The sequence below is a fragment of the Larimichthys crocea genome, unplaced genomic scaffold (assembly GCF_000972845.2).
Source record: "Larimichthys crocea isolate SSNF unplaced genomic scaffold, L_crocea_2.0 scaffold137, whole genome shotgun sequence".
NCBI classification, from domain to species: Eukaryota; Metazoa; Chordata; class Actinopteri; family Sciaenidae; genus Larimichthys; species Larimichthys crocea.
The window spans coordinates 93017-120033 of NW_020851881.1; the positions used below are offsets into that span (position 1 = coordinate 93017).

The 27017-nt window shown below is 45.1% G+C and overlaps 2 protein-coding genes across 6 annotated transcripts in view; both read left to right on the top strand.

Moving 5' to 3' along the window:
• Positions 1–234: 234 nt before the first annotated feature.
• Positions 235–5069, top strand: LOC113744717 (NACHT, LRR and PYD domains-containing protein 3-like). Its single transcript, XM_027275444.1, has 5 exons — positions 235–271; positions 2731–2842; positions 3901–4035; positions 4661–4834; positions 5057–5069. Exons 1-5 carry the CDS (start codon positions 235–237, stop codon positions 5067–5069), a joined length of 471 nt encoding a protein of 156 aa, XP_027131245.1.
• Positions 5070–8511: 3442 nt separating this feature from the next.
• Positions 8512–27017, top strand: part of tnikb (TRAF2 and NCK interacting kinase b) — a 41094-nt gene continuing 22588 nt past the window's right edge. For 2 of the 5 annotated variants that reach the window (XM_027275448.1, XM_027275447.1), the window contains exons 1-12: positions 8517–8733; positions 11711–11776; positions 23065–23121; positions 23380–23505; positions 23847–23957; positions 24350–24440; positions 24589–24719; positions 25337–25391; positions 25663–25741; positions 25990–26165; positions 26378–26444; positions 26677–26875. In XM_027275448.1, the coding sequence (XP_027131249.1) occupies positions 8626–8733; positions 11711–11776; positions 23065–23121; positions 23380–23505; positions 23847–23957; positions 24350–24440; positions 24589–24719; positions 25337–25391; positions 25663–25741; positions 25990–26165; positions 26378–26444; positions 26677–26875 (1266 nt within the window). In that variant the 5' untranslated portion in view covers positions 8517–8625. Of the gene's footprint in view, positions 8734–11439; positions 11577–11710; positions 11777–23064; positions 23122–23379; positions 23506–23846; positions 23958–24349; positions 24441–24588; positions 24720–25336; positions 25392–25662; positions 25742–25989; positions 26166–26377; positions 26445–26676; positions 26876–27017 lie in introns of those variants that run through there. The other 3 variants (XM_027275450.1, XM_027275451.1, XM_027275449.1) reach the window with 3 other exon arrangements.

A 27017-nucleotide genomic window follows, 5' to 3' on the forward strand; every position in this document is an offset into this window, starting at 1 on the left:
ATTCTGTATCAGGCTGTGAAACTTCACACATCATCGACCTTGTTCTTGTAGTTTGTTGGTTTGGACACCAGCTGGTGCTGCTGAGCCACCATTCTTATTAGATATGAGATTGTGCACAGAGAGAAGAGTCAGTGTGGACAGGACACAGTCATGGAGGACTCCTGTGCTGACATGAAAGCTTGTTCACCTGAACTCACTGTCTCCTGACACAGAAAGATCCAGATCCAGTAGATCATGGAGGAGCTGATGTCCAACTGTGTTTGTGTTCCCTGTAAGTCTGTACAAGAAGACATTTAGTTAAATCAGTTTGAAGAACTTTAGTTCAAACTTCAACACAGCAGATTATTCACATCATTTAAACATCAAAACTCATTTTAATTCTGAGAGAGACGCTCATGAACGGGCAACATAAAGGAGGAGCAACATTAACATGTGGTCCATGCTGATAAGAACAGGGAGGGAACCTGAATGTGAAAGAGTTCAGTTTGTTCAGTCTACATTTAAAGTCGACAGAGCAGACGGAGGAAAAGTGATTCTGAGTCAGGGTGAGTGTTAATCCAACATTTTTATTATTTTCCTGTCAAAGTCTCTGAGTCAGTTTTCTCTCTGTGGACTGTAGAGGAAAGAAAAGTTTGGATGAACTCAACAGTTTGATTCATCTGTCGACACAAAGTCTTGATTAATTGTCTTGAATTGAATAATTCACATTAAACCTGCTGAAACCAAGAAAACAAGCAGAGACTTAAAGAAAAGTGAGCAGGTGAAAATATGACTGTTGTATTATATTGTGTTTGTTGTTTCTTATGGAAGCCTGTTTCTGTTTCACCTCTCAGACTGACTGAAGTCCAGAAGATGGATGTTCATGTGGAGGAAGAGGAGGACAGAGCAGAGTCTCCAGGATCCAGCTGTCTGTCTATGAAGAGTGACCGGTCCAAAAGTCTTCTTCCTCCAGACGTCAGTGATGAACCTGGACCCTCAGACACAAAGTAAGAGACTGTTTTTACTGTAAACTGACCTGATGAAGATGATGATGAAAAGATTTATATTCATGACAGTGTCGTCCAAATCTTGATCTTTGTCACCAACAGTCAACAAATCATTTGAGTGATAAAGAAATGTCTTCACAGAGAGAGGAAGAGGAGTCATGTTCCTGTGGAGGAGCAGCCGTCCTGCTGTGTTTGGTGTCAGGACGTCCTGAAGGATCCGGTCTCTACCAGCTGTGGACACTGGTTCTGCAGACACTGCATCACCTCATACTGGGACCAGTCTGCTTCATCAGGAGACTCCTCCTGTCCCCAGTGTGGAGACAGATCCAGAACAAGACGTGGACTGCAGACAGCCAGTCAGACCAGCACTGTCCAAAGTAAGACTGTCCATTTCCTTCTCTAGATATTCTTCTATCCATCACTTTTTATTGCTGATGAAATAATCAGCAGATTGTCACATTTTCTTTGTTTAGTCTCAAACTTGTTTCTCTGTTTTAGTGAGTGGTGGTCTGCAGGAGGTTTTAGATGAACATAAGATCAGTCTGAAGACCAGATGTGAACGTGTGACTGAAGGAAGTGATGAAACAGGAAGTGGAACCCTCCTCAACAGGATCTACACTGAGCTCTACATCACAGAGGGACAGAGTGAAGAGGTTCATACCCAACATGAGGTGAGGCAGTTTAGACAGCTTCCAAGAAGAAGGAGACCCTCCATGACACTCCCATCAAATGCCACGACATCTTTAAGCCTTACCTGACCAACCGAGACACATCCAGTCGCTCTGACCAACGGCGTCGCTGGCGTTGGAAAAACCTTCTCAGTGCTGAAGTTCACTCTGGACTGGGCAGAGGGCTCGGAGAACCAAGATGTCCAGTCTGGTGGTTCTGCTCTCGTTCAGGGAGCTGAACTTGATCAAAGATGAGCGGTCACAGTCTTTCACGCTGCTCCATGTTTTCCATCCAACATACAGAAGGTCACAGCAGAGAAGCCGCTGTCTGTAAACTTCTGTTCATCTTTGAGGCGGCCTGGATGAAAAAGAGACTTCACTGGATTTCAACAACAAAGAGCTCGTGTCTGATGTCACCACAGGAGTCATCAGTCAGCGTGCTGTTGACAAGCCTCATCAAGGGGACACTGCTTCCCTCGGCTCTCATCTGGTAACTTCCAGACCTGCAGCCGCCAATCAGATCCCTCCTTCATTGTTTGACGGGTAACGAAGTACGAGGCTTCACTGACGCTCAGAAGGAGGAGTACTTCAGGAGGAGATCAGTGATGAAGATCTGTCCAGCAGAATCTCTCACACATCAAGACCTCCAGGAGCCTCTACATCATGTGTCTGATCCCCGTCTTCTGCTGGATTCATGCTACAGTTCTGGACCACATGTTGACCACAGACCAGAGAGGAGAGCTGCCCAAGACCCTGACTGACCTGTACTCACACTTCCTGCTGGTTCAGACAAAGAGGAAGAAGAAGAAGTACGATGAAGGACATGAGACGAGTCCACACGGAGCTGACGGAGGCTGACAGGGAAGTTCTTCTGAAGCTGGGGAGTTGGCGTTTGAACAGCTGGAGAAAGGAAACCATTGTTCTACCAAGAAGACCTGGAGCAGTGTGGTCGGATGTCACAGAGGCCTCGGTTTTACTCAGGAGTTTGTACACAGATCTTCAAAAGAGAGGGTGATCTTCCAGAAAAACAGTCTACTGCTTTGTTCATCTGAGCGTTCATGAGTTTCTGGCTGCAGTCTACCTGTTCCACTGTTACACCAACAAGAAGACAGATGTACTGGATGACTTCTTTGGAAAGACAACCCTGGATGTGTTCCTGATGAAAGCCATGGAGAAATCCCTTTCAAAGTAAAAATGGTCACCTGGCCTGTTGTTCGCTTCTTCATGGCCTTCTCTGGAGCCAACCAGAGACTCTAGGGGCCTGCTGGGTCAGACAGACAACAGTCCCAGAAATCATCCAGGAGCCATCAACAACCTGAAGGGATGAAACAGTGATGATACTCTCCTGAAGAAGCATCAACCTCTTCACTGTCTGATGGGATGAACGATGACTCAGTCCATCAGGAGATCCAAGAGTTCCTGAAGTCAGAGAAGATCAGCGAGAGAAAACTCTCTGTGATCCACTGCTCAGCTCTGGCTACATGCTGCAGGAGTCAGAGAGGTTCTGGATGAGTTGAGGACCCATGAAGAGTACAACACATAGGGAGGGCGACGGAGAGAGACGATTCCAGCTGTGAGGAACTGCAGAATGCGTGCCAGATGTGATTATCAACATATAAAGCAACGTAAGCTGAAGCCATCAGTATTAGAGTAAAGATAAACACTTTTGGACATACTATGACCCATGATTATAATGATACAAACATTTACTACAAAATAAACTATTAATCAATACGAATCATTACATTAATTTGTGAGATGAACAGACTGGAGCGACATAGAAAAGACACATTAAAGATTCACAACATCCACAAACACATGACTGAGGTGAATACATGTGAGTGCAGTTCCAACCTGCAGTGATTTTCCAGCATTGAACAACATGTTCAAATAAAGTGAACAAACACAAATCACAGCAGCTGTTCATCTCAGAATATGACACATGTTTACATTGACAGTCATTTGACAGACATTGTCTAAAGTTACAGTTTGCTGGTTCATTATGTTGCTCAGGGACACTTTGACATGTGGACAGGAGGAGCTCAAGTTTCAAACCACAAACCTTGTGATCATGTCTGACCAGCTCAGGCTGAACAACTGACCCTGAGCTACAGACGCTCATGTTGATGTGTTTGTGAAGTAAAGAGTCGATTTAAAATGAAATGTTCAGATTTTATTTGACTTTAACTTTTAATTCTCTGTCATCACAGACTTCTGACTGTAACTCCCAGAGACTCACTGTGAAGTCGTGGCCTCATCTCTGAAGTCCAACCCCTCCCATCTGACACACCTGGACCTGAGTTGGAACGACCTGACGGATTCAGGAGTGAAGACACTGTGTGCTGGACTGGAGGTCCAAACTGTAGACTGCAGACTCTGAGGTCAGTTCAGTGTTCTGCTCTTGTACAGGTATATCTACCAAATTTAATCCAGAACAGAGTTTTTCTGTCTAAGGTTACATTTCAGAGGAAGACAAACATTCATGTCACTTTGCACATTTGATTCCAGTTCTAAAGATGATGAGGTGAAGCTCACAGTCAGTCAGCTGTGTGCTGATGGAGATTGACAGTGGTGATGAGGATAGTCTAAATCTGTGCTGTGAAATGAGAGCATCACAAGTGCAGGGACACGTGTTAAAGAGGTTAGAAGGTTTGTTTGGACTTCAGGTATTTTTTTATTTATTAAGTTTTATTATTGTTTAATGTTGGTCGTTTAGGATTTTCTAAACAATATTTTTATAAATGACACTGATGTTGAATTAGAAGAAACAGAAGAAATCTCTGATTTGTCTGATCATTGTCTGAATGTTGTGCTGACGTTTGGATGATGTCTGTAGAAGGCTGACATTATGATGATCCACAATAACACAATGACAAAGTCACTCTACTCATTTTAGAGAAAAGCTCATTGATTAGGACATAGTAATGTTGAGCTGCACATTTCACCTGAACACATCTGATTGGATTATAAATGGATTTTTATCAACATCATTTATTCTTTATTCAGATTGAGGCGCTGCAGTTTGTCAGAGATCAGCTGTGCTTCTCTGGCCTCAGCTCTGAAGTCCAACCCCTCCCATCTGACAGAGCTGGACCTGAGACTCAACTACCTGCAGGATTCAGCAGTGAAGCCTCTGTGTGCTTTTCTGGAGAGTCCACACTGCAGTCTGCAGACTCTGAGGTCAGTAGAGGGTTGCAGTCAGTCCATGTTGGTCTCAGCAGTATTGTACTAAACACAGTTAGTATCAAAGCACAGATCCAGTATTTCCTGTAAACCTCCGACCTTCTCAGCGGCTGCTTTCCTCAGTGAAGCTGTGAGAGGAGAACGGTGACAGGCTTCAGGATTGGACAGAAAGACAGATATATGTATTTAGACACATCTGTTGTCTTCTTCTCTCATCAGGTGGAAGTGGTGATCTCTGTCAGTGTGAGTGGTGAGAAAGGTGTTTGTGTTGAGAGAGGATCAGCTGAGTCCTGATGATCCAGAGAGGTTGAAGCAGCAGCATCAGCTCTGACTGGGCCATGTTACTGGGAGGTGGAGTGGAGAGGAGAGCTTCATCCAGCAGAGACTGACGGAGGAAATATTCCAGAAACACACTCTGTGTTACAAAATATATCAAGTGTGCTACAAACCATATCATATTCACTGTTTAGTCTCAGTTTGCATCATTACGTTGTCACATATAATCAGTCTTTGTTGTGAAAAAAACATTTACTATAGCATGTAGCTTTAGAACGTTAAATGCAATCTGAAATAATGCTGTCAGAGGAAGGTTTGAAGTTGCTAGTTGAGTTTTCAACAATACTTTGTGTTTTATAATCTTAAAAGCTTTCGTGAAAAATCTAACTCCAGCTGTCAAATGAATGTAAATGTTTCACAGATACAAAAAGATGATAACAAGCATGTGAATAAATGTTTTGAATCAAGTGTTCTTAAAGAATGAGACAATAAGCATCAATAAAGTGTCTTTAAAGTGAGTTTTAAAATGCTGAACAGAGTTTGCTCACCTCACTGAAGTATTGCACACGTTTATCAGAAACAGCTCATGAAGATCAGCAGCATGAAATATGAAGTTTCTACAGATAATTTGCAGTTCTCATCTCTGCCACTAGATGATGCCACTGTGACACTCCTTTAGTGCACTGGTTCCCACCATGGGGGTCCCGACCCCCAGTAGGGGTCTCCAAACCTTCATGTAGGGTTGCCTTCTTGCTTTTAAGGTTTTAAGATTTTGAGGGTGTAATGGCCAAATGTCAGGAAGAATTATACTGAATTAAAAAAAAAAGAAGTCTAGTAAGTAAGTATGATTATTAAAAATGATAAAAATACATAATGCAGACAGAGAATTGTATAAAAAGTAAGTGAAATGTTCACACTGCCCAAAATTCATCCAGACTTCCTGCAGTTATCGTATTCATTGTTCAGTTCATCAGCTGTCCTGTTCTGTTATTGTTATGCATTGAATATAGTATGAACTATGTCACCTAGTCAGGAGTCATCAGTTTACTCAGCGATAGAAAAGGTGTTGGGAACCACTGCTTCTGATTTGTTCTCTTAATGCTTCAGCAGACACTGATAGTTTTCTTCCAACTTTGTGTCAGCAGTCTGTGTTTGTCTTTTTCCTGTTTCAACATGGAAACATGTACTAAAAGCAGCTCCATGGAGAAATGGTTTTCCTAGTCTGGTGAGGAAGACGTTGAGTCCTGACCTAAACCCGTCCAACACCTTCAGGATGACTCTACCCGACTGTGAACCAGACCTGATCACCGAACATCAGACGCTGATGTCCAGTTTTTGGTGTGAATGCCAGCTGTCTGCTCTTGTATGACTTGTTGACAAAAATAGGAAATTTCATGGTCCGTTAAAAGTTCATAAAACACTGAATCAATGTATTTTTTTAAATATACGCCAGTAGTTTTTTTTTCTACAACATAAACTAACTTTACTTTGTCTAATTTTGACTTAATTACAGTTTTAGCTCTTGATCTCATGATTCTGACTACTGTGTCTACACTTTCATTTGTCTTTTTTTTGCAAACACTCTTTAAAACATGACATGGAGGATGATTGAACCACAGTCTACCTCTGCAGCCACGGCATCAAAGCACCTCTCTGTGATTATTTTCATGACAGCACTACCGTTGTGCATTAAATGCTCCCTTAAAGCAGGACTGCAAACACTCGCAGCCCGCCAGAATCAGTGAAATAGTTGGTGCTGTGTGACTTAGTGCCGTAAAGCGTTACGTACTTCTCAAAGTTACATAGTGTGAGAACAGACGTACGAATGACAGAGACACCGTTCACCTGATCACAGGTCAGTGTGGGTCAACAGGAGGTGAACTCTGTTATTTAATGGTAGAAAGGGTGCACAGTGTTGCTTTGAGATGTTGTATTCAGTCTGTGCGCCTGTCCTGAGAACAGCTCGTGGGTGTGTCCTGCAGGTGAGTCAAAAGCTGTTTGCAGATGTCCTCCAGTCATCTCAGCTGCAGAGAAGAGTGACAGCAGGGCGTGTGAAGTCACCGCGAGTTTTACCAATCTGTCCCTGCACGCTCTCTGAAACCTGCACACGCAGACTGATTCAGCACTTTGTACATGAATCATAATCATATCCAGGAAAGATTAAAGGAGCCTCACGAGTTCTTTCCACTCTCAGGGCACAGGGGCTGAAACGCAGGGACGGATCCTGAAAACGTTCCTGGAAAATCCTCAAAGAGTCTTTGAAGCATTTAAAAACATCACACCTGCTGCACAATGAAAGATATTTTCAGCTCAGTCAGTATTTTGTAGTAGTACAGCGTCTTCATGCTACAACATGATACATAACTCATACTTTTGGTGTTATCTTCTCATATTTTTACACTAAGTAACATTCACTAACAGAGCAGGGCAGCGTGGATACAGATTCAAACAGCTTCAGTTCACATTGTGGATGAAGATGAGCCAAGATGATGCACAGTAGGAAGGGATGAAGGCTCAGAGGAGACATCAGGGAGATGGACCGGTGTCGCCTGGAGGAGGGAACCAGGAGGGAGTCGACCTCCATCAGGACAAACAGACAGGGTGCTTGGACCTTCTTGGAGGGTTTGTTGGATCGTCTGCTGCTGTTTAGCAGAAGGAGACTACAGACATCCATGTAGGACAGTTTGTAGAGACCCACAGCTTGAGGAATCCTCAAGAACATGACGATGTGTGTATGGTGTTTAATTCCTGCGAGTCCTCTAAATCTGACACCCTGGACCTTTAAGTGTCCGTCTGATGTGACACGAAGACATAAAGGAAACATGGAAATGTCCCACGTGGGTGTTTAAAAGGGCATTTTGTCAGGAAAAGGGCACGCGCGCGTGTGCACGCCCCTGACAGTTAATGCTTGAGGCGATGTGACCTGCAGCTGAGAGGTCTGATTGATTGCAACTTAGTTTTGCCCTTAATAGGCAGACAGCTGTGTGACAGTCTGAAGGTGTGTGTGTGTGTGTGTGTGTGTGTGTGTGTGGCATTGTGGGCGTCTCTGTCTGTAGCGCAGCCTCCTCACAGGCCACTCCCGGTAACGCGCGCTGCTGTTCCGCCTCACGGACGCACGGACGCACGGACGCAGTGTTCGCTCTCGGCGCGTCTCGGCAGCTGCGTCCTCTTTCTCTCGCTCTGCGCGCGTGCGCGTGTGTCCTCTCCTGTCTTGTCCACATCAGGGCTCGAGGTGGAGGATGTACCGTAGCACCGGATTGACCGCGCTGAGCAGCATGTAGCACCTGGAGCCCCGCGCGCACCGCCGCCGTCCTCCGTCTTCTCTCCTGGAGCTTTTTTTTTTTTTTTTTTTTTTTTTTTTTTTGGAGATCATCCTCTGCGCGCGGACTCTCGTGGATCTTTGTGTGTTTTTTTTTCTCCTGGGGTGGGTGGGGGGGATTTATTAATTTCAGAGGAGTGTGTGTGTGTGTGTGTGTGTTCATCCCCGCCCGTCACTCTGCACCTCCCGGTCGATGGTCGTTGAGGAAGCTTCCATCTTGAGTCCCGTAAAAACCGAGAGAACCATGGCGAGCGACTCCCCCGCGCGGAGTCTGGACGAGATAGACCTGTCTGCACTACGGGTAAATGTCTCCCTCTGTGTGCACGTGCATGTGCTGTGTGTGTGTGTGTGCGCGTGTGTGAGCACCTGTCCCCCCCCCCTCTTTCTTTCCTCCCCCCTCTCCTCTCCATCCTCTCCACCGCGCAGGGATGCGTCTCCCTGCGCCTTCATCTGGTTTTTGCTGCCGCCCCGGTGCTGTGCGTGCGCGTGCACGTACGATACCCCGTGCATGTGTGTGTGTGTGTGTGTGTGTGTGTGTGTGTGTATCTCTCGTGCACGGCGGCCAGTGATTGAGGAAATCAGGTCTGTGAGAGCTTCATGTGTCTCTGCTGTTTGTTGTTGATGTTTTTTTCTGAACAATCGGGCCGTGATGTAATGAGCTGCTGCTGCTGCTGCGCGCGTGCACCCGACCACAGTGCGCGCGCGCGCGCCACGCGGCATATTACAGGCCGCTCTGTCTGTCTGTCTATGTGGGGCAGATGTTAAGCTGCCAGCTCACTGACAGATCCACACACACACACACACACACACACACACACACACCGTGCATAATAACCGCCACAGCAGCGAGTTCCGCCATTTCGTGATGTTGTGGCGACAGCAGCAGTGGCTGTTTTTGTGGGTCTGTGCGCGTGCACGTGCGAGGACAGGAGCTGTGCAGAAGGAGAGTGTGCAGGAATGTGTGTGTGTGTGTGTGTGTGTGTGTGTGTGTGTGTCTGTTCTCCACCTTCTGGCTGCTGCTTACGCAACACAGTTGTACCTGCAGAGCAACAATCAAGTCTGGACATGATCGACCGGGTGGGACTGCATGTCTGTGTGTGTGTGTGTGTGTGTGTGTGTGTGTGTGTGTGTGTGTTACAGACACACACACACACACACACACACACACACAGGATCAGAATAGATCCTTGTAAAATTGAGGATCCTTTCTCTCCCTCGGCGGCATGACGATGAGAAATGAGGTCAGCGAGGACGGAGCAGAGAAACATTTCAATGTGACGTAAAGCCTGTCACACACACACACACACACACACACACACACACACACACACTTCCTGTTTGTGCTCAATGATCTCCTGGTGTAGTCTGACTCTTCCTCACCTCCACTGAAGTCTCCATCCTCCGTTCATGACGTTCCAGCGTCCGAAAGCTCCGTCAGGTGTCGGAGAGTCTGGACCGAGCTCGTGCTCTCAGCGTTCTTTGTCCTTTTCCATTCTGCAGACAAAGTGCGGTTCATTCAGGAGAGAGAAAGAAAGACTCGGCCTTCTTAGCTTCCTCCGTCAGCGTCCTCTTCACTCTCTGCTCCTCTGCCATCACGTCCATAGAAGCTGCTGATCCTTAAAAAACTTCAAGAAACTGAGCTAACAGCAGCTGTTTACTATGTACTACTCTGTGCTGATATATGACATTCACTGTCCGTCATAAACTCTGTAAATCACAGAGAGAGTTTATACTCTGAAATAGTCGTTGGCGTGCGACTTAATAGAGACGCAGCGTCGATCAGTTTTAAGGCGGAAATGTTAAGTAACGAGGCTTTTAATGGACCGCGCACTGCGGATGAATCACTGCCTCCGTGATTTCACACGTACCTTCCAGATAAGTGCAATAAAACTGGATGACAGCTTGTATCAGTCTGAACACGTCGTCATCAACACCAACACCACCTGGAAAAGAGACTGACCGCACCTTAAAGGGACAGAAATGATGGTCCGTCAGGGTCAGTCAGTTTGGAGAAGCACCTCAACATCTCCATGTAGTGTCAGAGTGGATGGACGTCCCACTCTCATGTCCACGTCGTGTCCTTAGAAACCTGTATCCATCGTCTCTCCCTAACCAGCGCTGCTGATCACTTGATTGTGAATCCACCAGAAGCGTGGAGAGATTATGCAGCTGTGTCTGCATGAAGCCCGGCATGGAGAAACCTGGTCGATTTTTCAAAATAAAACACCCCGTGAACTTTTCAAAAATACTTTTACCGGCTTCTGTGATGTTCAGTTTTGCGTTCGGCTCCTGGTTTCCTCCTGTTGTTCTTTGTGTGGGGTCCTTTAGTTTTTAAGGGATGTAACAGACAGGTGTGTGTGTGTGTGTGTGTGTGTGTGTGTGTGTGTGCGTGCACATGATGCACACACAGGATTAGACGTGCTTCTGTTTGACCTTGAGTGAAAAAGAATGCTGCTTTTAAAGCTAATCCCCTTCAGGAGGCTCCACTGTAATAGTCCATAACGCTTCTGCTGAGGCCTACTGTATGCACACACACACACACACAGACACACACAGGTATGGGTGGTTTATTGAATTTTAATCAGTCTGAAGATAAGATTATCTCCTGTGTGTGTGTGTGTGTGGCCGTCACCCATCCACAGTTAATCTTGTGCGGGGGGTTTCCAGTGTGTCAGTGCACAGTGACCTGGGACCAGTGTGAAGGATCCAGTGTAGTTTCTGATTGCAGCTCCCTCGTCTCACCCTCCCCTTCTCCAGGCTAGCTGGCTTCACATCTGCAGCACAGACGTGCCAGGTGTCGATCTCATCGTCGAACAAATATTTCCCAAAATGTCAAACTTCAGCGACGTCGTTTCTCGGTAATAGAAAGCGCCTTATTTAGACTGGAGACTTGCTTTGGGTGTAATTAATCTTTCTTTCTTTCATCCAGCCGCTCTGCTGTGTGCGCTCACATAGAAAAAAGCTCATTAGAAACCGGTTCCTCTAAACGGTTTCTGGCTCAGGTGACATTTAAGAATCCAGAATGCTGCAGAAAGAAACCTGATTGTCTCAGACGGGAAGCTCGCTGCCGTTCTGAGCTCACAGGTTACCTGCTGCAGGAATAATAACAGTGTGGTGATACAGAGAGGCTTTTTAATACCACAGGTATGCAGCCTTTCAGTGTGTGTGTGTGTGTGTGTGTGTGTGTGAAGGTCAAATTCCACATGCACATCCATCTTGTGTCCAGTTCATGTTCGACCGACTGACCTCGTCTCTCTTTCTCTGTTCCCTTTCCTCAGGACCCGGCTGGTATCTTTGAGCTGGTTGAACTGGTTGGAAACGGCACGTACGGGCAGGTCTACAAGGTAAGACCTCGACATCTTCAGTCTAATGATGCCACGTGTGTGAACAGTGTCCAAAAACAAGCTTACACTGTACTCTGTCCTGTCAGGAGACAGCCTGTCGTTACAGAGGCTTTAAGGCATTAAGTGGCTGCACTTTATATCATGAGGAGCACTGAAGGGCGGGTAGGTCATGTGACTTCATGCCAACATTCAAAAAGCTCCTCATACTGTACATCAGAATCCAAAATGGCAAAGAGGACGTCGATCATATCATAATCAGGCTCTGAATGTTTGTATCCTGGAGGATGCATCAACAGATCAGAGGTCAAAGTGGGTTGATGTCAGGGTAAGGTAGGTGCTGGTGGTCTTCAAAGGTTGCAGCTAAAACAATAAGGAGGAGGATCATTCGTTCTGGATGTGGCCGTCTACGTCACAGGATGCAGCGACCTGCAGCGGAGAAGTTGAGCCAGATTCAGCTTTTCGTCGGCCCAACATCAGACTGCAGACACTGACCAGACGCTCAGACCGGCAGCCTCAGTCTCTGAAACTGAGACCATCTAAACTCCGAGTCTCACTCACAAAGAAACACAGAGAAGTTTAATTTGAGAGAGTGAGCAGTGGTTGAGCGACGCAGACAGTGAATGAGAGTGAGCGAGCGCAGGCCTCGATGAAGCCGGTTAATAAAAAGTCATTTCCTGATTGCTAATGGAGAACACATTAGCAGGTAATGAGCTGAGGTCCACTGACGATCTTTTGATTCTTATTTTCACGTTAATAATCCTGCAAAGGAGACAAAAAAAAATCCTTTTAATTCTTTTTCCTTTTATGACTCGGCTCATTAATAATCCCTTAAATACACATGCCAGCTCACCTTTGAGTCATGTTCACGTCATTGCATGAAAATAATCCTCCATTGTCTTCTGGTAATCACTGCAGCAGGCGCCGACAACCCGATTCATTTACAAATTGAAAGACGTCAGGAGCGTCAGCGCCGCTTGTTAACGTGTACGTAATTTATTCCTCGTTAGGAAATATTAACCAGACTTACCGGTGAGTGTGATCTCTGTCTGAGCTGCACGCGTGCCTTTGATTGGTCCGTCGTCAGCCGACTGCAAGACGTGGGATCACACGCTTTCATCCACAGCCGCCGTGAACACCGGAGCGTTTGTCGTTTGTCGTAGCTGGATGTGTTCAAGTCTTTAATCAGTCCACCAGACGAGACGTATGCACAGTCGAGGAAGGCCTCCACCTGATAATGCTTTCCCACATTTTTCACAGCTGCAGACGCAGCACGGTTTGGACTGCACCCGACTTGGATTGTTCGATGTTCAAACTAAACTTCTATATGCTATGTTTTTAGTCGAGAAGTGTGTGTGTGTGTGTGTCCCTCATAGTTCAGTTGTAAAATCCTATCTCACCGTGCATCCAGGCTGCTGACAGTCCATCACAGCAGACAGCAGTCGAGGAGGTTGTACCATCGTCTGGTTCATTAGTCGACTTAACTGACAGTCATCGCCGGAGCCGAGAGAGCGTCGGAGCAGCCGCTGAGTGCTGTCATGCTCCCCTCTCTGCTTCCATCACAGATAGTTTTGTTCATTCTGAGACTCCTCGGTTTGTAAAGTTTAAACCTGCCATGACTCAGCTTAAAAAAAAAACTGACTGATGACTCGAGACGTCGAAGTTTTAGGAGCAGATCTGTGCTCGGCCTCCTTCTTGGAATAAACCTGATCTCTGTCGTCTGAGCTCAGAAGGGTGTTTGATTCGTTCACCCTGTCGATTTTAACTTGAGTTCATCATGTTGGTGTCCACACTGATCTGACATGCAGGCGGTGACGCGCTGTGTGTCAGTGAAATGGCTTTGCATGCCCACGCTGTCGCCGGTTGCTGACCTCCGTTACATAACGGTGATATTTTTATGCTGCAACGTAAGCGCCGCTTTGAGGTTTGGTATTTAAAATGCAGGTTTAATAGAGACATTCTGGACTGGTCTGCTCATAGGATGTTTGGAAGATGTGATTTGAGGTTTCCTGACTCAGGAGGAAGTCACTTCATCCTCTCCTCCTCCTCCTCCTCGAGCTCAAAGAAACAACACTATCTCAATTTTGACCAAAAACCGAAGTTACTACTGACTTTCTCCTTTGTTAGGCAGCGGAAGACGCCCACGCAACACAGCAGAGAGGCTGCGTGTGTGTGCGTGTGTGTGTGTGTGTGTGTTCTCTCACACAGCAATTAACACACTCACACGTCTGCCGATACACAAAGAGACTCGACACATTCATTGTGGCTGCTGGATGTTCGGTATTGATCTGCTGCTTCAACAAGCTGACGCCTCCTTCAGCAAAATGATTGATGGAACAAAATGAACGGGAGCTGTGGTCGATCACAAAGCATTGTGGGTAAATTAAGAGCTTGCATTATAAAATAATAACACACACACACACACACAGAAAGAAATGTCACCTCAGAGACACACAGAATGGAATAGCACCGTCAAATTTGAGTGTGCAGATCAATACCTGAAGTATCAGCTCGAGGTAATATCAGTGCTGTGATTGTTTGACAGGTGCACTCACAGACGTGTGTTTAAGGAGTAACTGTCACGATGCATTCGCCTCCTGAATGATGAAGAAATATCAGCATTGATCCTGTTGATTCCTGATAATCGTCCAACCGTGTCACCAGATCTGCTCAGCTGGCTGTTGACATTCAGAAACCCAGCAGTTCACAGTGGAGCTGGGATACCGCGCTTCATTTCACGGGTTTATTAAGGTGCATCATCATGTAATGTGGTGCTAATTAAAGGTAACGCAGAGACGGAACACCTTGTAAGTCGTAGAGCTAATTTCTCCAACAGAGCTGATTTTTTTCAACTGTAAAATGTCGCTCAGGACGTGTCATGGTGGCAAATTATTATTATGCCTTCATGTTGAAAGGAGCGGTGTGCAGGATTTAGTGGCATCTAGCAGTTACTGATTGCAACCCCCTTACCTCACCATCTCCTCCTTCGTGTGAAGGAGAAACCACGGAGAGACGATGCTTAGTCTAGTAAACATGTCGATGTAAGAGTCTCATTACTTAATGTAACTATACACTAATGAAAACATCCTGTAAGCTCACAAGCATGGACCACGCCATCAACGAGACGCGTTTAAATGATTTATTGACAAAATTAAAGATCTCTTGTACTTCTTGGGTCGATGCTGCGGTGTGGGGAAGCTTCGGTAGGGGATCCGCCGAAGTACCCGGGCATGACGGACCCCCCTCAGAACCTTGTGGCGAGTAGGAAGGAGAGGAGAAACGTGAAAGAAATGGGACGGGTGGGAGAGTTGTGCGGACCAGAGAATTAGGTATTTTTAGGACCGTCGGAATTGGCATGGTTGAGTTGTGGTCCGGCTCCTGAAACTCCGCTTTAAGCTCCAATAGAGCTCAAATCTGACACACTGGACCTTTAAAATAAAAAGGTTAAAAACAATAATATCATAGAATAACAACAATAAAATACACTAAGGTTATGTATAATCTCCTTAAGTAACATCACCATGTTAAAAGAGGAAGTACTCTGCAGCTCTTATGAACTTAATCTTTTACTTTGGAAACATTGTCTCCACACAAAACGCACTTCCACCAGGAGGACCGACAGTAATGCTCCGAAAGAGCCTCACACTGTAGAAATGTGGTGAAACCTCTCTGTCATATTACATCAACGATAATAGAACAAATGCCATTTCAGAGGAGAGCCGCGAGGATGTCAAACTCTTATCCAAAGAGTCCACGAGCCTGATGGGATCTTGAAATTTGAATTTTGGCTCTAATTGGTGCCACTGCATGATTTCTTTGCACCCCAAAATTTGCAGTTACATGTCAGCCGCTTGCTGGGGAACCCGTGGAAGTCATTAAAGAAAGTGTTACCTCATATTTTCCTCTTGAATTCAGGTGAGCTGCAGTTAAAACGACGTCTTCCAGCTGCTTTCAAATGTTTTTTTTCTCCGCTCAGGATTGCTGACGCCTCCCACTTTGAGTCATCTCTCACAGTTACAGTCAGCGAGCGAGCAGGAGGAAGGAAACATCTGAATGATGGAAGACTGTCAGTTCCTCGAGAGCGTTGTAAAGTTTACATTTCACTGCAGGCGTTAAAAACTCGGATACGAGCTTTGACCAATGAGGAGGCAGCGTTAACTGGCTGCGAGTTTTTACCGTATTTGATTAATCAGCGTTTCCAAAGTGGAGTTTATTGAATTTGTCGTATTGATTGGCTCCTGCAACCCGCGAGCTCTGCCTCTGAACATCTCTCAGTTTGTGTCTTTGTTAATCAGAATTAGTTTTTAATTTACTCGCCAGGTTAAATGAGGTTTCTAATGCAGCAACAACTGATTAATCAGAAACAAGTCCTGACTCGGCCTGCTTGAAACAGAGGAAATATTCCATGTATGATGCTCAGATTATTGTGCATGTGTAGACACGATGACACATTTATAGTCTTGATTTGTCAAAAACGATAAATCGATTCCTGCACTGGAGGCAGTTAGGTGTTGACTATGAAGACACACAACACTGCACTCTGTCACTTTGGGTTTAATGCACCTCCCATCTTCTATACTTAACCCTAGACTCCAGTAGAGATGTTGCTGCAGTTCACTAAGACTTGTTTTCATTTTAAGAAACACAACTTCCTATTTAATTTGATATAAGTGTGTGGGATTTCTAGTTTTTTAAATCATCAAATAGCACTAAAGCTGTTGTAAATAGACATTTTCTTCATGAGAACAAACAACAGTAGAAAAAAAATCATCCAATTTCTTTGTGGAAAAGTCTAAGTCGGTCGGTCGGTCCTCCCTGTCGACTCTTTGGCGAACTCTCCCCCAGAAAACTGCCTCGGTCTGGGCAGTGAGAGCCGGGTAAGTCCCTCTGTTTACTGATGGGGACACGACACAATCTGACGGCTTCCGGAAGATTGGAAGCCCGCCAAAATAAAATAATAGATATCAATGTAATGGTGCGTGTTTTTGGTTCTGGTCATTAATGACGACTTAACGTAACTAGAACTGAAAGATCAGAAGTTTATTCAACATGTTTGGATTCACTGGGAATGATTTTAAGGTGACGATGTTGTTTTCTCGATGATGTTTTATGTCATGTACAGCTTTTAAGCTTTTCCGTGTGCTGCATGTTTGAGTATTGAAGCACAGATCTGGTTTTAAATCACCTCCTTCCTCATTTTCGTCACATTCCTGTCGGCTGGAAGACTTTTATTCTGAATCAGACGCAAACACACGATGTACACAGGCGTGTTTGATTTCATTCAGAAGGTAAATTCACTGCTTTATAAGAACTGAGTGTGTTTCTGTGTCTGACGTTCTTTTGTTCACTCGGCTTCGATGTTTCATCATAATTTTAAAATAGTTGCTCACAGCATCGGGCAGTGACACTAAATATGGTCCGTTATAGCGTGTCCGGTGAAACTGATTTGATTTACATTGGGAATGTTTCATAATTAATGTTCAAACAGTGCAGAGTGGCCGCATGCAGAACTTTAAACACTTTGTGCAAATCTGAGCTTGAACTTAAAGTCTTGCGACTCCGCAGAGCCGTGCCCGCTGGGGGGCAGTCAATGATCGGATTGTTCAGTCTTCTAATCTGGTAAATATTCTTGTTTGTTTGTTATCTGGCTGCCAGGCAAACGAGTTAACTATCTCCAGCATTGGGGGCTTCTGTGGTTGCATCTGAGCCTCTTCAGCTGCTGGCCTGAGCTTATCGCTGCAGGCAGAGTCCGTCACATGCAGCCGCTGTAGGGGCTTGTATCATCGTTGTTTAGGTGGAACATCAGCGCTGTCTTGTGCACTCAGTGCTTGACCTTTTAAACACTGCTCTGCTCTCTAACTTTTCAAATGGAGGCTTGCTTGTGAGTCACGTTCAAGAACACAGATTGAAGCTTTCAGGGGTTTACGTCTGACAACTCAAGACAGTTTTTTGAGTATAGAGTTTGTTGTGTGCAGAGATTTACTGGCAACAATAAAGAACTATATCCACTAAAATCTGGGCTTAATTACCATGAACAATTGACATAAACCTCCTTGTTTGCTTTTTGTTTTCATGCACCTCCTTATTGTCGGATCTAGCAGAGTCTCCCAGTCGTAATCACGCTTTAGAAATTGACACGGACCCCATTTACAATCAGAAACTGGTTATTACGCTCACGTCCATGTGACGTGAACACAGCCGAACTGTCAGGTGCCGCATTTTAGCATGCTGGATGAAACAGCTGCAGCTGAGAGGTTGAAGCATGACTGAGGTTTTGTTTCAAACCATATGACACAACACAGACAAACAAGCCCACACATGCTAAAAATCCCAGGTTCCAGTGTTTTCACTGTAAACATTAGCAAATCTTCCCGGGGTAACTGGGATCTTAACTCCTAATATTCAGCTTTTATGTTTACTGCAAATAAAAATCAGAATACCAATTAAAAAAATGCACAATATTCTACAATATTATGCACATAAATCCTCTGATCAACATTTCACCTCTGTCATATTTGGTGCAGCGTGCATTCCTCTCACAAAAACTTCAACAAAAACCGACACATTTACTGTTTCCATGCACGTTTAATCATGACAGAGCTCGGACACAAACTCATCTGGGATCTCTCTGAGTCTGCTTCAGCCTCCGCCTTGTGTGTGTTGAGGCTTGTGTTCGGGTTAAGAATGTGAGGCTTGTCTGAACGCGGGACCTGAGGTGTGTTTTTACGCCTCAGGCTGCTTCAAAAAGGATATTCTGCCCTTTTTTTTTATCTCCAGTCATCCTCCACCTCCTCCTCCTCACCTGCCACCTCCCTCTGTTCTCGCTCTGTTGCTATCTTTATCTCTCCAGCCGTGCATGTGTGGATTCAGGTGGTGTTTTAATACATCTTCCTCATACCATTTTAATTACACACACACACTGGGAGCTCTGTGTCACCTTTGCTGGATTGTTTGGCCGTCCGTCAGCGTCGGGACGAAGAGACAGATAACGTAACAAAGAGGCTCTCTGAGACGGTATCTCTTCGTCTCATGTCTCCTGTTTTTTATCTGCCGCGCCTTTTTATTGCTTCACCGCGGTGGATCGCTGCCATTTGTCCCGCAGTCACAGCACAACACTGCACACACTTAACCCGAGGTTCGAGAAGCAGGACTACTGAGTTATCTGGATAATAACTTTGCAGTAAATCCCAGAATACCCACAAATGTGGAACATGGGCTGATGAGGAGGAAAGATGAGCCCTGACTGAGCAACTTATTTTATGGATAGTTCATATTCTATTCAACACAATGACTGCAGGACGTTTGTGCCAAACGCGGATTATTTCCTGTGAATGTTGCATTGAATCTTAGTGTTTTGCGTTTTGATGCTTTCAACTGTTTCAACTTTTATTTAGTGAATTGCTGAGACCCTTTAAAATCAAAAAGATGTGAAGCTTTGGTGACCTCTAGTGGAGGCCCGACCCCGAGCTTAAACCCTGGAAGCAGCTCAGCCAAGGCGCTGAAATATTTACAACATATAGCTCGTTTTAATCTCTTGACGTTGTAAATTCCAAACCAACAAATCACAAAGGAGTCCAGCTGAATCTTTATACCCAGATAACAAAGCAGCATTGATTCAATGTTGGTTCAATGATCAAATTTTAAGTTTTAAGTTGAACTACCATTAATCTATTTTTTATCCTTGAAATAACTTTATTTATTATTATTATTTCAGGGTGCAACCTGATGAAAAGTCAGTGTTGTTTAACTGTTGTGGTTCTGCACAGTGTTCAATGTAAACTAGCTCAGCAGCAGACAGAGACAAGCAGAGACTAGCTGGTGAACATAGTTCAGCATTTAGCAGCTAAAGAGTCGGTGGAGACCAAAAACAGAGCGACAGTGATACAAACATGACTCCGATTGAACGATAACGTTACTCCATAACTGCTGGATGTATGTAACAAGTTCACCATATCAACTTAAAGGGTGTTAAAATGTTTCTGCTGCCCCCAAGTGGCCAAAAATCATTCACTGCAGGTCAAGATGTAGCTGTGTCTTCATAGAAACGAGGCACGATTGTTGCCGTTGTGGACAGTGTACAGCTACCGTGACGTCATGGACAACAGAGTTTGGCATCTTGGTTTATCTGCGTTTGTTTTGACTGGAGCTGAGCTGAGTTTTGACTTTGATCAGCACTGCCTAGTCCTAGTCTGTTTTACTCTAAACAAGATCAACATCATGCTGCGCTGAAGAAGGTTTGAAACGAGACATTAGGACCAGAAACCACGAGAAAACTGTTCACTGGGGTCAGTTCTCCCGACTTTCTACAGCCCTCGTTGTTGCAGCGAATGGAGCCGTTCCCCTGCTGGCCGTTAGAAAGAATGCAGGTTTAGACTCTTCTGCATTAGCGTTACTTTACTGTCCGCTAATTATACTGTCAGTGCTTGCAGCTCAGATGTCAGTAATTAAACGTTTTCTGCGATCGCAGTACATCCACGACTGTCTGAAAAGGACTTATTATGTCGACTCAGTGCTCAGCGTGTCTCTCTCATGCTGCAGCAGCAGCAGTTACATTAAGGTCGGGCTGAAGAGGATAAGTCGGAGGATGGTGCGAGCATTACTGTCAGTCTAAAGCTCCATTTACACTCGCTCGACGCTCATCAGGTGTCTCTCCACAACAGAGAACATGTCGCACCTCGCTCTGCATTTAAACCTTTGCATCATCACACAGGCAGAAAAAACAAATGAAGCAGAGCGACGGCAGCGAACGTGTAGTCGCTGTAACGAGGCTGCAAGCCCGTCCGCAAGCACAGAAGGGAGAGAGAGAGAGAGAGAGAGAGAGAGAGAGAGAGAGAGAGAGAGAGAGATGTGAAACAGGAGGAAAAAGATGAGAGACAGACAGAAAGAGGTGAAAAAGAGAACAAGAGACTTTCCGTTCTCTGTCAGATACATTCAGTGTCTGATGCAACACTGAGTAACCAAGACGCTGTGTGTGTGTGTGTGTGTGTGTGTGTGTGTGTGTGTGTGTGTGTGTGTGTGTGTGTGTGTGTGTGTGAAGTGACCCAGAGTGTGAAATATCATGGCCTGCACACACACACACACACACACACATTGCCGTCACTTTGCCTCTTCCAACCCCCCATTTGTTGCCCTCACTAAACAACCTGCCAGCCCTGTTGCTAGGTTACCACGAGGAGATAGTGTGTGTGTGTGTGTGTGTGTGTGTGTGTGTGTGTGTGTGATGGGGTGGTGGGCTGGTGGTGGTGAGGTTGGATAAATTTCCACTTTCTGGCTTTAACAGCTGCGATACTGACTTTAGTTTGGAGGAGGAGAAGTTCGACTCCCTGTCGGCTTTTAAACACTTCCACAGCTTCCACCTCATCCTCTGGTACAGGGGGTTCCCAACCTTTGGGTCGGGACCCTTCCAAGGTCTCACAAAGTTAAATCAGACGGGTTGTGTAGACCGGTCCACATCAGATACAGTCTGTTGTTAGAAACATGTGATGTTCCATCCACCAAATCCGTCCTCTTGAGTATTAAAACGATAGACGGTATAAAACATGGACGTAGTGTCCGTGATGTCACCCATAGGTTTTTGCTGTGAAGCTCAGTGTGGTGGCCGTCCTTAAAGCCTTAATATAATGTGAACAGGTGAGTTGTATATAAATTCACCCTCAGTACAGTTGTCATGAACGGGGAAATTAGCTACAGAGACCAAAACAGTTTTTTGTACCAGGCTGTAAACATGTTTATTTCTGCTGTGAAGTTGGACATTTGGACATGGGGACCAGTGATGTGCGGGTCCATGTTTGATCGACCCGCACCGACTGACGTTCTAAACTAACCCGCCTGAACTCGGACCGCAGCAAATAATTTTGAAATACTGTACCCAACCCGCTTCCTGACCCGCGTTTTAAAAAGTAGTCTATACTCTTGATTAACTTCGTAGCGTCATACATAAAACTGGCATTACTGAGTTATTATATTCATTTAAAATGCGGTTTAATGGCATTGCTCAGTTCTACATCAAAACTTTACTCGGCATCTTTATTTCAAACGACCCGACCGACCACGACCCGAATATCATTAAAAATATTGTTTGGTGCCCGCTCAGTTTGGATCAACCCGCACATCACTGATGGGGACTTATGGAGCCTCAAGTGGACGTTAGAGGAACTGCAGTTTTCACTTCACAGCCACTGTTTGATTGGTAGTCACTGCCTGTTGGCTTGAGACACAGCATAACTGCATAGAGGTTAACAACAACAAACCTCAGTCACAATATATCAAAAAGTCCAGAGAAAGTTTTTATGTAAAACAGTCTATGGAAAAGAGTCAACGGATGGGAAGAACTACTGTCTCGTAATTAGAAACAATAAGTCATAATCATGAGATACGGAAGTCAGAACATCATTGATTGATAGTTTCACAAACCTAAATGTGCTTTAATCTAACACCAAACTGACTTAGCTGGTGAACGTAACGGAGGATATCTTCTTTATATGCTTCTTTAGTGACAAACATCATCGTCTCCGATGCAGTTGTGTGTCGGATGATTCTTTTATTCATTTTTTGGCAGTTAATCAGCACAGATGGGAAACATCTACCTAATTAGCTCATTAACTGGAACAATGCAACCATCAACTACAATAATATCCAGCTTTTAATTTGTGCACGCAGAGCCAGTCGCCATCGTCACGATGCGACAGTTTACAAAGAACATTTAAATCAGACCAATTACATCAACAATGAGCGCGTTTGCTCCATAAACAGAGTTCATCACTCACAGAGAAGGTTTATTCTCAGTGCTGCGTACACTGATGGATTACAGTCATTACACGTTTTAGGGATGCAACTAACAATTACTTCTATCGTTTTTCGTAGTTCATCAATTAGTTATTTGGTCCGTGAAATGTTTCCCAAAGCTCAAGGTGACGTCCTCAAATCAAGACCAGTTCAGTTTGCTGTCACAGACGACTAAAGGAACTAGAAAATATTCACATTTGGACACGGATGTCTTGGAAAAATGAGTCACGACAATTGACCAAATATCCAATTTTCCCATTATTAGTGGATAATTAGTGTCATAGTTTAAAACCACACCCGATTCTCCAGGGACGTAAATACACAGGCATCATATTTACAGGTGATTAACTGTTGACTTTACGTGTCTCTCCTCGTCAAACTTAAAGCATCATTAAAGGTTTTTGTTTCATCCGTGCATCTTTATTTAATATCTCAGGAAGTGAGCGGATGTTTTTATAAAAGTTGTGATACGATGAGTAACTGTGTCCTTTCTCTCTGTTTTCCAGGGTCGCCATGTCAAAACAGGCCAACTCGCTGCTATTAAGGTCATGGACGTCACAGGAGTAAGTGACACACACACAAACACAGAGCCTTATTAAATACACACACACACACACACACACACACACACACACACACACACACACACCTTGGAAATGAGTGTACAGGGCTTAGCTTGAGGGCATTTGAGCAGTTTGTCCTCATTAGACTTTTTTTATCTGATTTCCACCAGGATTCAAATTTTTGGACATTTCAGCAAACACAGAATTCTTGTATAAGCAATGTGTGTGTGTGTGTGTGTGTGTGTGTGTGTGTTTTAGGATGAGGAGGAGGAGATTAAAGCAGAGATCAACATGTTAAAGAAGTACAGCCACCACAGGAACATCGCGACCTATTACGGAGCCTTCATCAAGAAGAACCCTCCTGGAATGGATGACCAGCTGTGGGTACGTACATGCGTCTGGAGCTTAAAGAGTGACGTAACACCCTGTTTCAGTTCGAACACACGCCCTTCACATATTCACAGAATGGCTTGTGTTTCACTCGTGCACATCTTGGACTCCACTACGGTTGGTTGCAAGCTTTTGACAACTCAGTTTCTGTTTTTACTCCCGTGGGAGTTGATTTCTAGGAGGCGGTAGCATGTTTGGGGTTGATTTTTTTTTGGGTTGGTTCTTGCTCGCTGACATTGCAGATAACAGATAATGACTGAACTGATACAAGTACACATGCAACCCCTAAAATAACTTGTATAATAACATTGTTTGTGTGTGTGTGTTTTGTAAAGCTGGTGATGGAGTTCTGCGGTGCCGGCTCGGTGACGGATCTGATCAAAAACACCAAAGGGAACTCTCTGAAGGAGGAGTGGATCGCCTACGTCTGCAGAGAGATCCTCAGGGTGAGAATGTGTCCGCATGAAAGCATCTGATCTAATAAAGAGTTAACGTTTGACAACAACAACAACTGCAAATATAAGGGGACCCCAGGTGGTTCCCTGAGGAACACCAGTGACTAAAAGTTACAGTTTATCTCACATAGTTTTAATAAAAAGCTCATGATGAAGACGTGTTCCTTTAAGGAACCAAACAAGGGCACTGAAAAGAACTGATGAGATGAAATGACTTCAGGTTCTTGAGCTTTAAGACCAGAAATAAATAGTTTTGACCTCAAAAAATAGAAAATCTCAATAATAAATAGAAGCAGCAGCTCACAGTCCAGTTTTATTACAGATGTCGACTCCTGTGCATGTGCTTCTGATGAAAGGAAGTGTTTGTTTGTGTCTCTCTTCAGGGTCTGACCCATCTCCACCAGCACAAGGTCATCCACAGAGATATCAAGGGCCAGAACGTGCTGCTGACGGAGAACGCAGAGGTGAAACTAGGTGAGAGGGCACACACACACACACACACACACACACACACACACACACTGTTTGATGACTATAAATCACACGTCTTTAATCGTATTTGTGTGTGTGTGTGTATAAATCACACGTCTTTAATCGTATTTGTGTGTGTGTGTGTTTGCAGTGGACTTTGGTGTGAGCGCTCAGCTGGATCGCACGGTCGGCCGGAGGAACACGTTCATCGGGACGCCGTACTGGATGGCTCCGGAGGTCATCGCCTGTGACGAGAACCCCGACGCCACGTATGACTTCAAGGTGATCAGTTCGTTTTTCTTCTTCATATCAAAAATACGACAAATGAATGAATAATAATTCAGAAGCTTATGTGCAGCCAGGCAGTCAAAACAATGAGCTAAAAGGGGCTAAAAGCTCTGCAGAGCTGTCTGTTTTGTGTATGTCACGCTGAGAACGTGTCGCTTCCGCGTTGAGTTCACTTCCCGACCACGGAGGCACAGCAGTGAACCTTCAGGCATGTTGCACACCAGGCAAAGAAATCCCAAAGATTATTTTTGATGTTTTTCTTTTCTTAGATTGTCTTTGTCGAGCTCGCAGGGTTCAGTTTCTCATCGATCCCACTTTGTAGCTGTGAAGTTACACCAGCTGACCTTTAACAGCCTCCCAGGCCGTGTAACGTCCTCTCACGCAAACACTGACTCCTGCAGTCTTTATGGATGTGCAGTAATGGGGACAGGACGAACCCCTCGGTTCACCTCACAGTGTTAACATCAGCTTTAAACAGCTGAAATATTCTGATAGACTGTGATGTAATCAGATTACATTGAGCTACAGTAGCCGTGGCAGTTTCTGCGTCTGTGTGACTGACCGGTGACTGTGAAGTTATCAGTTATTGTTTCCTGTCTGTGTCTCTGCAGAGTGATCTGTGGTCGCTCGGCATCACAGCTATCGAGATGGCAGAGGGAGCGCCGCGTAAGTGTGAAGCCACACACACACACACACACACACACACACACACACACACACAGAACACTTTGTCACTAAACCCATCTCTGTTTCCTATCCTCATGTGTCCTTTCCTTTCTTCTCGTCTCCTCATGTCTCTCTTCCTTTCCTTCTCTGCTTCTTTTCTTTCCTCTACTTCCACACCTCTCTTCTTCTCTTCTCTTCTCGTCTCCTTTTTGTTCTCTTTCTTCCTCCTTCCTCTCCTCTGGTTTCCTTTTTTACTTTCTCTTCCCCTCAGCTCTGTGTGACATGCATCCAATGAGAGCGCTCTTCCTCATCCCCAGAAATCCTGCCCCCAGACTCAAGTCGAAGAAGTGGTGAGTCACTAAAACACACACACACACACACACACACACACACACACACACACAGATATTTCCTCTGCACCTGTTCTGTGGTTATTATCCAGAGTCAGCGTCACATCAGGCCTCCTCTGGCTGTGATTACACACACACACACACACACAGTCTATTTAAAGGTGCAGTTTAACGTGTGTGTGTGTTTAAAAGTTTCTTTAAAGCAACATTGTGTGTGTGTGTGTGTGTGTGTGTGTGTGTGTGTCCAGGTCGAAGAAGTTCCAGTCGTTCATAGAGAGCTGTCTGGTGAAGAGCCACAGTCAGAGGCCGAGCACCGAGCAGCTCCTCAAACATCCGTTCATCAGGGATCTTCCCAACGAGCGGCAGGTCCGCATCCAGCTGAAGGACCACATCGACCGCACCAAGAAGAGGAGGGGGGAGAGGGGTGAGGCTGCAAACAGCTGCAAACATCTGCAAACAGCTGCAAACAGCTGCAGACATCTGCAAACATCTGCAAACATCTGCAAACAGCTGCAAACATCTGCAAACAGCTGCAAACATCTGCAAACAGCTGCAAACATCTGCAAACAGCTGCAAACAGCTGCACTGAAGAGCCGCTCAGCTGAAGCTAACCTGACGTCTGTGTGTTTCCTCCAGATGAGACCGAGTATGAGTACAGCGGGAGCGAGGAGGAGGACGAAGAGCGAGACATCGGAGAGCCCAGGTACGAGTACTACTGCTGGTACTGCAGTACTGCTACTGTTTCTATTGGTACTACTACTACGAGGATACTAATCACACCACTAGTACTACTACTGCAGCTGAAGTCACAGCAACTCCTGCACAGTACTGCTGTGTTCTAAACCGTGATAACCTCCACGTTTCTATATGAGTTATTCATAAATAAAGAGCAGCAGCAGCAGCATGTTTATTTAAATCTAAAAACTGTCGTCCAGCTCCATCATCAACATTCCCGGGGAGTCCACCCTGAGGCGGGACTTCCTGCGCCTCCAGCTGGCCAATAAGGAGCGGTCGGAGCTGATCCGGCGTCAGCAGCTGGAGCAGCAGCAGAACGAGGAGCACAAGCGCCAACTACTGGCCGAGAGACAGAAGCGCATCGAGGAGCAGAAGGAGCAGAGGCGACGCCTCGAGGAGGTAGCTGTCCAAAGAATTGATCTATTTATCTGGATGATTTTTCTGTTTTCTGTCTTCTCATAGTCCAATATTTACTGTCAGCTTACTGTTACCTCTGTAAGATCATCTGTTACCATCTAAATGTCATTTTAATGGTAAAATT

Bases quoted from the DNA above. Each gene is read 5' to 3' on its own strand.
- LOC113744717 (XM_027275444.1), top strand. From the start codon at position 235: ATGGAGGAGCTGATGTCCAACTGTGTTTGTGTTCCCT. The intron at 2,843-3,900 runs GTAAAAATGGTC...CTCACTGTGAAG, and splicing joins ATGGAGAAATCCCTTTCAAA to TCGTGGCCTCATCTCTGAAG. The intron at 4,036-4,660 runs GTCAGTTCAGTG...TTCTTTATTCAG, and splicing joins TGTAGACTGCAGACTCTGAG to ATTGAGGCGCTGCAGTTTGT.